At 44.0% G+C, this 10,639-nt stretch overlaps 1 protein-coding gene across 2 annotated transcripts; it reads right to left on the bottom strand.

The window, feature by feature from the left end:
• si:ch73-206p6.1 (phospholipid scramblase 1) lies at positions 1-5,006 on the bottom strand. Of its 2 annotated transcripts, none has more exons than XM_054765514.1 (7): positions 4,944-5,006; positions 4,426-4,502; positions 3,676-3,718; positions 2,539-2,759; positions 2,309-2,470; positions 1,737-1,898; positions 1-961 (listed from the first exon to the last, which is right to left on the bottom strand). In XM_054765514.1, the coding sequence occupies exons 2-7, from the start codon at positions 4,492-4,494 to the stop codon at positions 932-934; spliced, it is 687 nt and encodes a 228-aa protein (XP_054621489.1). In that variant the 5' UTR covers positions 4,495-4,502; positions 4,944-5,006; the 3' UTR covers positions 1-931. The 2 variants fall into 2 exon arrangements, with proteins under 2 accessions (XP_054621489.1, XP_054621488.1); XM_054765513.1 differs by lacking the exon at positions 1-961 and adding an exon at positions 999-1,592.
• Positions 5,007-10,639: the final 5,633 nt, after the last annotated feature.

The following is a 10,639-nucleotide window of genomic DNA, read 5'->3' as shown; positions in this document are numbered from 1 at the left end:
ACATACTTTAATGTTGCATAAGGAACAAAGATATTTCACTCAACTCATTATTTGAAACAGTTTCAAACTAATAATAAAACATGAAAGACCTGCATATCTGAAGAAAAACAATGACTACCAATGTAACTAATGCTTCAGTTGGAGTTTTTGCTACAATACTAACACCGTGTAGCAACATAGAAAATAGAAATATTTTGAATAGAACATGTTCAGTGAATGTGTACAATCCATAGTCAGTTACAAGTGAGTAAGCAGTTGCTGACATTAAATTCAAGTAGCATGCATTCCAACCTGAGATTGTCCAAAAATATACACTACTATCTTAATACAAACATGACAGAAAGCAGATCAGAGGCTTGTTCGTTTTCTTAGATGAAAAGCTGGCGCCCTCTTGTGGACCACACTGGAACGTACGCTTGAAAGCCTTAACTAACCCATACTGTGATGTGTAATCTTCACACTGGTTCACTTACAGCACACATACAGAAAGCAGGGCAGACACATTGCTCTTTGTTCCAATAAAACATCTGGATCACAAACAAAAGTCATTTGTATGCAATATTACTTCTATACACACACGGTGTACTATTTCAATTCCCTATGCCTTAAAAAGTCACACAAACGCTATGAGGTCTCACTTAACATCTTTTTTTTATGTATTTCACTAATTGATGCTTCTGTGTTGGCTCAGCAAACTCAACGTGAACACGAGCAATAAAAAAAACAAAAAAAAACGTATGCACCAATTCAAACTGAAACGAGTAACAAACTGGATACGAATGCAGCTGTCAAAAAACGAGCATTCTATCTCCACATCCATTCAGCTTTTTAAAAAACCTGATCTGATGAAGGTTGCATGGCGCTGTGGAGCAGCATTTTGGCCCTGATCCTTCTTCCAGCAGTGTTGCAGGAGAGCAATTTCTTCTACTCTTTAGTTAGTCGTCTCAAAAAACATAAAATCCTGCAAAGAAAGCAGAGAAACATAGAATGATCAGAGAAAACACAGTAAACAAATTGTCTTCAAGTGCTAAATTAAGCGTTGAAACACTTCTAAAACATTTGCTTGACAGCAATTATGAGTGCGAAAGAGCTTGGCTATGAAAATGTCTTTTACATTTGATGTCAAGGCAGTCGGCCTCTCGTCACAGTCCCACTACAATGTTAGCAAAGCGCAACACGCAGTGGTCGCTGTGTGAAACTTCTGGCAGACCGCAATGGGAAACATCATAGAAGAGGAACGCCGGGTCCTTTGAGGCGACTTTAATTTGGTACAGATAATCACTGTATGTAAGAATGTATCTACTTCTAGTTGTCACATGACCTGAAGGATCATAGGGACGTAGCAGATGAAGTCCAGTCCACCAAGCCCTTCCACCTCGACCCGTGCAGAAGCTGGTGGAATGGCATGTTTGTCCATGTCTTGGTGTTATCTCTCCACTTCATTCTGGGGTGGCCTCGTCTTCGCTTTCCTCCCACACATCCTTGAAGGACGGTTTGCGCAAGGCTTGATGTTGATCTTGTAACATAGCCAAGCCAGGAAAGTTGGCTAATGTAGTTTAAGAATGTATGCTACTCCACATGTCCAGGATTTTCTTATGCAACACACAAGTGGAAGAAATTACTATCACCAGTGTAAAATCCCATGACACAGTTGAGAGCTGAACTTCTGCTGTAAATGTTGTGGACGTGGGACTGTAAATCCAACGTATTCCAGCGAGCGACAGTATTTGACTTACGATGAGAAAACATGCTCCGATCATGACGGCCTTCATCCTCACGTCCAGGTCCATGGGAAACTGGATGCCAAAGTTGTCTGAATCTGTGAACGCTTCCCGAAGGAGGCCCGTCCACTGTTTGCTGATTTTCCCGATCTTGCTGACTTCATCCATGGTCAGAATCTGGAGGAAGAGTTGCAGAAGATGCAGAGTGAAGACAGACATCCGTTCCTCGACTTGTTGGGTTTTAACTATGAAGACATTCATAAGTCAACACAATTCCAGTCTGTCTGCCCTCTGGCTCAGCCACTTGACTTGTGTGTCTCTTAAAAGCGGAGAAGGAAAAGACAGTGTTGCCTTATTGTGCTTCACTTACTGCCTGCGCTGTATCACTGACCCCAAATCCTTGCCCGGCTCAGTCTAATAAAAACAGCTGAGCCGTGGAATAAACGCGCTCTATCATATGATCTCACTCTTTGCATGGCTTCATCCAGTCCTGATTGGAACCACATTCCCTGCCTTGGTGCACCACCTCAGGAATGGCCATGCTGTTTGGACAGACTTCATGGATTGCTGTGTTTGGCTGAGCTCACCTCAAAGTCCACATCTGGAAGGCAGCTCCATCCACAGAAAGGACCGTGGATCTTGAGGACGGGCTCCGAGTGTTCATTGGCGACGATGAATTTAGGGGAGAACGGGTGCCACTGCTGTACCACGTAGCCCACCGTGTTGCCTGGGGGGGCCTGCACTTCCAGCTGCACAAGACATTCTCTTTAACTGCTGTGGATGCACCAGCTGACTGGTACAGCGAGCAGCGTCTCACCTCTTGCAGACAGCAAGGGAAGAAGCAGGACATGCATTTGAGCGGGCGGGTGACGGTGATGACCTCCTGTCCAAAATTGTCCAGGACGTGGATGGAGAAGGGACGCATGGGGCCGCAGCACTGTCGACTTAGGCAGTCGTTCTCCTCCACGGCGTAGAACACGTTCTGGCCCATGGCGTTGCGCACCTCGTACTTGTTGTTGCTCTCAAAGCCCACCAGAGCTGCATGGAAGAAGGATGAGCTATGAGGACTGAAGGAGATTGATATACATACATATATATAGATATAGATATAGATATATATATTTTTTAAATTTATTTTTTATTTATTTATTTTTTTTCAACACAGATACTTATAACTTCTGCTTCTCAAGATTGATATGCAACTGATAACCAATAACTTTTGATATGTAATTTTTTAAAATTTTGATTTAAGTGTATTTTATGCACACCTGGAGGTAAGAAGGACTGGAACAAATTAGGATTTGACAAACTGTACCTGTTGATTTGTCCTAATGAGTGGAGGGAGCCACCTGGCGTGGCCCAGCAAGGTGTCCCATATTCGGGCACACGCTCTGACCAGCCAGTGTGACGCCACGGAGGTCAAACCTTTTGCACTTTTCAAACGCTGCAGCACAACATGCCCCAGGCGTGCTCACGATGTGGCATTTCAGGTGGCTGATGATGTTTTTTGTGTGCTGGATGGATTTTTTTTTCCCCTTCGTAAAACTAACACAACTAGTTTGTTTACAAGTGAGCTCAGGGGAAGTTACGACTGTCTGAAGAAAAAAAGAAGCGCTTGATTTTCTCCCCCTGGATGTGAGTGTGAATGGTTGTTTGTCTTTATGTGCCCTGCAATTGACCGGCGACCAGTCCAGGTGTACCCAATGTTAGCTGGGATAGGCTCCAGCATACCCCCGCGATACTAGTGAGGATATGCAGCATAGAAAATGGATGGATTTGCTCACCCATGCACAACACGGGTAGTCCCGCCTCATTGGAGCATTTTAGAAAATGATTGATTATTGGAGATATTCTTAATGGAATCGGACTCATCTGGATGATGTCCTAATTCCCTCATATCGCCCGGTAATTATCATGCACCCCTAGATGATTTCACGTTCTTGTCATGGCCTACCTTCAACGAGTTCAACTTTCTGTTTGATGAGCAGCTGATCCACCTAGAAAAACACAGTGATAACATAGATATAGATAACATAGATATACAGTACAGTGGTCACCGTCAAGTATTTAGTTTCAAGGCTGTATTATGCTTCAGCGTCATCACTACAGTACGCCTTGACGATGTTACAGCTCTTTGCTGACCGTGTAGAGCATGACGTGCAATTTTCTACCAAAACGCCGGAGGCTGTGTTTTCCTGGGAGTGAGCAACCACAACTTTTAGTTATTTAGCTTCCTGTGTAGTAGTAGTAGTAGTAGTAGTAGTAGTAGTAGTAGTAGTAGTAGGAGAAGAAGACAATGGAAACTGAAGCAACATCCAGGAGGTGCTGGAACTAATCAATGTTGAACATGAGTCACGTTGCTCCAAAGCCTTATATTCATATAACTGCTCCTATTTGCATCTTTCTTCGCTGAGACATCCCTCAATTTGCGCCATTGTTTTTTGTTCGCTGCTTTCGTGAGAAGGAAAATAAAAAACGATAAAATAAAAGTAATAATAATAAAACAAGACCAGGCACAGCTCTGCAGTTGCTTCTGATGGGAGGTGAGCGTTAAGCAGTGCTGGAGGCGGAGGAGCCCGCTGGTGCACCTCCACAGTTGACGTAATGCTGAAGCATAATTCAGTTTTAAGGATGCTACAAAGGACTGCTAAAAAAAAATAAGGTCAGACTAAAAGGCATTTAACTCATAGAAATTGTTACGGACCTGAGTAAGGTATTCCAGCCCAGGTGGGCATCCGGGTATTCCCGGGCTTGGAACTGTGTACATGTTCATGTCTCCACCTGTTGATGAATGACAGTCAGTGAAAGACATCTGGCGCCCTCTTATGCTCATGAGGGGGACAACAGGCAACACAGATGGACTGCGGGGGGTGGTCTTTAATCCCACCATGCGTGTATTAATAGTACCTTTCTAAGACCAGGAGTGGGTCGCATACGTGGAAGTGACGTAGCCCCCCACCCTTTCCCTGAATAACGCCTCTTGGTTTGTTTGTTGACACCAAAAACCCCGAAAGGCGACCCAGGCAACCAATGAAAATGTTAAAGGTCAGGTGTGTTTGCAACTGTCGCTACGTCAACCTCAATGTCCTGTCGCGACGGGAGCGCGCGCGCATTTGTCACCGTCACGCGCCAGGAGCCGCCGTCAACACGCCTGCCTGATGACGTCACCTACAGCCGTCAATCACGCAGCTGTGCGGACAATAAATAAGAGGGAATACTCACCGAATTTTGAGCCTCCACTCGCATCAATAACGGCCCACTCCGGAAATAAACCCTTGGAATAAAGCTACGCTGCCATTGGCCCCCGTCATCACACTTCCTGTCCGCAACAGCCAATGACGAGGCAGTGCTGTAGAACACGACCGAGTAGAACGGCCGTGTGAATTGACATTTCTTCTAGTTCCACGAGCTCAGATGATTGAATATTTGTTTTTGAGAAATCATGAACGTAAATGTTACATTTACATGTTTCCTTTATTCATCTTATCACTGTCCATGTTACTATGACGTGCCCCCACAAGAGGGCAGTATAGCGCTAAGAATGCACTGCTTCCTGGTCAGCACTGATTCCTAAGCATTTGTTCCCCCATATTGCAAACATTCCCACATAATAAGCACACAATGCAGGCACAAACATGTGCACTTGGCTGTCTTTTACAAATAGCATTGTGGCGTCAGTGGGTCGACTTTCCCTATTTGTGAATACAAATCACCCGATTCCCTCAAGCAGTGCTGATTTTTTTTCTTTTTGTTGCTAATGAGAACAAATGATGGCCCTGGTGCAGATCTGCTGACACTTCAGCTGGCTCGGGTGGCTAAAACATTCTTTTAATTGATTCGTGTAACACAAATTGCATGTAGTGACCACACGAGGCCCAGGAAAAACAACACTCATATTACCACTTTATTTCTGTGTGACTTTCTTTCTTGTCATATTGCTTGGTTTTGTAAAGTCATGATTTATTAAATGTCTTTATTCTGTAAATGTTATTTCCTCACTCGTTCAATTCTGCATTTTTATCTTGTAACATGACAACTTTTTAATGTATTCTCTTTTACTTGTAATTTGTCTGTGCTACTTGAGTCATATAGAAATATATGTACAGTATCACAGGCAAGTGGGCCATGCCTGGTGGGATACATTGTTTGTCTACGTGCGTTATATAAATGCTATTTTTTGGACATTCCTAATTTAGGTTATGCAGGTGTGCCTAATGTTGTGGCTGTTGAGCATCGTGGACTAGCATGTAAAGAACAGCAACAAAAAAGAAAAAAAGCGAGAGGTCTGTGTGGACATCAAGGGAGCATTAGATCACGTGGAACGGCCGAGAGGAGCACTGACACTGATGTTCTCCATCAGTGAGATCAAAACAAAGCAGTCCAAAGCTCCCATCTGAATAAACAGAGCAGGCAGTCGGGGGTCTTTGAGAGGCAGTCAGATTGTCTTTGTGACTCTAAGAGCCCAGTTACTCCCACCAGGGGTTTCTCTCTGTTGGTGTGTGCACTCTCGCCACATTCCTACCTGTTTTACAATCCTCCTGTTTGGGTTTGTGTGCTGCTGCTGCTGCTGCTGCTCTTTAGCCGCCCGGGTAATCTTTCGTGCACTCCTAACGAGCTTGTCATATCGGCCGCATAATGAGGACGCCCCAAGATGGATGTAAAAAATGCCTCCATTTACGCCACTTTCATCTTCTTGTTCATTAGCTTAGCGTAAGGTTACAATACATTACAGCGCTCCCAGTCTTCCCAGCTCAAAATTGCATGTGTGGCTAAGAAGGAGGCTGCGTGTTGCTTTGCTGTTTTGTTTTTGTTGTTGACGGCAATGTTGAAATTAGGGCTAAAGTAGGAGTCCATTTGTACTACGCTAATGCACCCCATAGGCCTTATTACTGGACCCACAGGTAAGCTTTTGTAAAAAGGTGGAAGTATGATCCCAAACTGTAAAAGTCAAGCGAGAAGACCGTGTGTATATAAATGTTCTAGTGGCAGCCAAACACACCTGCACGGCACAATTTAACCACCATTTTCAATAAAACGACACAAAGTCACACACGGGGCTTCAGTTCAGCGCGCATGAACTGATTAAGTTACACCTTTTCTTGGACAATGTTTCAAGAAATTGTATTCGACTCACTCTAAATACATTCTTTTGAAACCAATAAATACGGTAAACCACCACCACCACCGGCTAACATGTTACTAACAGTGGTTTAAAAAACATTGGACCAAAAATGTCAATTTTCCAAAATAAAAATGAAACGGCATCCAGTTTGTCTTAATTGTCGTAAACGTACATCAGCTCCAGGCTCTGCATCCAATGACCACTAATGTTAGGAGCTGAACAGGAAGAGGCGGGATACAATGCTAGCAGTACATTTCAATGTTGACACCCTCTAGGAACCCGCTGCATTAACTTCTTTTTACACTTGCATGTCAAACAAGGAGACGCGTGAGCCGCATCTGCGACAACTTGCATTACACGCCTTCAGCGTTGGTCCTAACGTGCTCAGAGTGATATTGGTTTTTACATTCTGCCATTACCGGTGGTTAACTTGTAAAAAAATATACATAAGCCGGCCTGTGCAATTCACATTTTTATATCAGTACAGCCGATCCCCGCAAATTTGACATTCAGCATTTGTGACCCTGCAAATTTGCAGATTTTGGGGTGGGGGGAAAAAAAACATTTTTATCTCAGAAATGAGGCTGTTTTTTGACACAGAAAGCACATAGAAATACGTGATAATACAGCTCAACTGTACAAGCACACAATTCTTACATCTTTGGCTTTATTCTTCACTGACAATGTCTTCCTCAAACACTGGAATGCAGCGCTTTGTTTAGCGGTCCCTGAACGCACCGTGGTATCAAATGGTTGTACCGGTTTGTTTCTCTGACGCTGCCACAGCTGATTGAATCCTTGTGTTGCATTAACATTGATTAGTGGCCTGCAGCTGTACGTGGTGTATGTTGTTATACTTGCAATGTGTGTGAGGCACGTTTAGCAACAACTTGTGTCACGAGTGGACAATGGCAATTGAAGAGAGAAGGGGTGGGTTCTGGATCTGAATCTAATCTAATAATTACAACTAGGGCTGTCAAACGATTAAACATTTAAATCAGATTAATTCATTTACAAATTAATCATGATTAATCACCATTTGCAACTATGAAGTATGCCCATTTTCACTGTCTTTTATTGAAAAGAAAGCTAAAAGACAGCATAAGAGTATATATGTCTGTATGCTTGTATGCATCTATTAACTGCTTTAAATCAAGCTGTTCTTTATCTTTCTGTTCGTTCAGACCACACATGCATGCTGGGGGTGTCCATGCATGCATGAGGAAGTGTCGTTCCGCACTGGAGGCGTGTCTGCTTGTGAGTTGGAGATGCATATGCGGTGTTGCAGTTGCACTGCGGTTGATGTGTTCAGGGCAGAATAAAATGATAAGAGCGGCCGCCGTCTGTCGTCGTAACAGAGAGGCGTGGCTTGCCGTGATGCGTGTGCATTAATTGCGCTAAAAAATGAAACCTAATTAATGAAATAAATGAGTTACTGCCGTTAACGCGCTGCCTTTGATAGCCTGAATTAAAACACTCACTTTTATTGCAAATGTTGATCTGAAATTGGAGGAGAACATTATTGTCAAGCTAGCATGTGTCGAACATTTATTTTTGGGTGTACAAATTACTTGCAAATGTTTGGCATTCACTGGAGCATCCTTGCGTCCTTGCAACTGGAGGTGGGCCTTGAAAGTCTTGGTGAGAGAGTACAGTTTCTCGTGCTTATGATGCGTCTGCATCATCCGCGGATGTCCGAGCTTTTGTCATTTGGTCTCTTCCTCTCAGCTTCCCCCTCCCTCCCTCTGCTGCGCTCTACCTCCCTCCCACCCGCCTGGCCGCCCTCGTCAAGTGCTTTGTGCGGCGTGACTTTCCACGGGGTTATCTGAGCGGAGACAGTCGGCCTGGCTCTGGCACAGGACCACAGTTTCCACGGCAACTTTATAATTGTTTTGGCCGCCTTCCAAGCGCCACTGGATGCCGAGGCATTATTGATGTCAAAAGAAACATGTATGAAATGAGGACTCGAGGAGGGTGTCCATATGGTTCCGTACGCCGTCTCACGCAAAGCCGTCTCACTGGCTTCCTTTCTTTTTGCTCTAGTCCTCCATAGAACCCACAAGTCACCTAATACTCCAAGATACTGCATTCCAGGGTGTAATAAAAGCCCCGCCTGCATGGCATTAGGTCATGGCGGTATGTCTGGGTGGAGTTTGGTGACCTTATTGAAGACAATGTGCGTACATCACGCTGCGTTAGACATTTGAATAATCACTGCAGAGTTCCGTCATGCATCTTTCATTCCCAGTCAGTCTAGTCTTTGTTTTGACAGGAGCAGTCATCCCCCTGCTTGTCCCTATGACCGTATTATACCCCCCCTCCCCAGAAATTATATGGTGCCACACATAGTGTGGCCGCAATTCAAAAAGCCCAAATGCATTTGATTAGTTGAGGCATCTTGTGTACTCCGGTGTTACTTCTGTCTCTCGTAGGGATCAAACATCAAGTAGGTCTGCATATCACACAGTTTATCATTTCAGAAATCATCTTTTTTCTCTGATCCGAGACCCCCTCCCCAGCTTAATTTATGAGCTGCGAGGCAGAGCCCAGGGAGTGAGAAGTGAGTGAGACTGGTGTGAAAGCCGTGAATGGATCAGCGCCAACAGACCCTCCAAGCAACACAAAAGGAGCACCACAGCTGTTTGGAGGCAACACAACATCACGTCTTCCGCAGCTCGCTCCCAGACGTGGCGCTCACGCTGACGTTAGAAGCAGGAATTCTGCAAGACGAGCCCCGCGTTGCATTTACAGGTAGCTGGCCTTGCGAGACGTAGAGAAGCGAGAGAAGCGTAGCAAGCGGCATGCAGTCCTGGCATGAACCCAGTGGATCCTTCTGGTCAGCAGCCTCGTAAAAGCCGGAATGTTTCATCAAAGTTTCACAGAATGACGGCAAAGTTGTCGAAACGATTCCTGCAAAAACAGCAGTGAGTATGTCAGCAGAAACCAGACGTTTCAAATGCAAGTCTTCATCTGACCAGGATGGACTCTTTTAGAAGAGTGATGCTTTTGCTTTGGAGCAGCAATGGAGCAATCATTCTAGAAGCAATCCTCACTCACTCACTCACTCACACAAGATCGGTGTGGATAATTCATCATTTAATGAGAGAACTTAACATCAGTATAGAGAACATACAAACCTTTATTTGTAAAATCACAGATATTCAAATTTGCTGATCTAGTAAAATTGCAAAGTGCTAAAATAATGCATCAATTAACAATAACTTATAAACGTCATACAGTGTTTCTCTACAAGAGAGGAGAAAGATGATCTTAGAAGAAAATGAAACTTAAAACACTTCTATGCCAGAACAACACTGAAACCCCACCGTACGCCAATGAAACGATGGAACGGATTGAGCAAGGAACTCAAACGATGTACCAAGACGAGCGAATTCAAAACCAATACAAGCAGTTGATGTTTGCTAAATACAAGGCAGACTAGTCTTCATCATTACACCGATTGTTCTGCTTGTTTTTATTTGTTATTACACTGATTCTTACATGGAATAATATTCCATGGAACGCAGGAAGTGGAATAGATGGGGGGTAGAATTAAATAAGCTTTGCTTCGTCCTACTCCTTTTGGACATGTGGAACTGTGAAAGGATTTATGAGATGTGTTCCATTGTAACCTTCATGCATGTTTAAATAAAACCAAACCAAACCAAACCAGATTATCCATTGGGGTGTGTACCGAAAGCCGGTATGGCAATGGCACCGGTCCTGATGTAAACGGTATTAACCAGACCGAAAAACTACGTAGAGTCGTCCGTCGTTTATAGCAGTGAATTGGTTT

Source organism: Dunckerocampus dactyliophorus, chromosome 21, assembly GCF_027744805.1.
Source record: "Dunckerocampus dactyliophorus isolate RoL2022-P2 chromosome 21, RoL_Ddac_1.1, whole genome shotgun sequence".
Taxonomy (NCBI): domain Eukaryota; kingdom Metazoa; phylum Chordata; class Actinopteri; order Syngnathiformes; family Syngnathidae; genus Dunckerocampus; species Dunckerocampus dactyliophorus.
The sequence above is the reverse complement of the archived record's forward strand: the minus strand, read 5'-3'. Positions and strand labels throughout refer to the sequence as shown.

Coding starts and splice junctions, on each gene's coding strand:
- si:ch73-206p6.1 (XM_054765513.1), bottom strand. CDS start 4,494: ATGAACATGTACACAGTTCCAAGCCCGGGAATACCCGGATGCCCACCT. Junction 3,719..4,425: donor GGCTGGAATACCTTACTCAG/GTCCGTAACAAT, acceptor GTGTTTTTCTAG/GTGGATCAGCTGCTCATCAA. Junction 1,593..1,736: donor TCGGAGCATGTTTTCTCATC/GTAAGTCAAATA, acceptor GTGTTGCATAAG/AAAATCCTGGACATGTGGAG.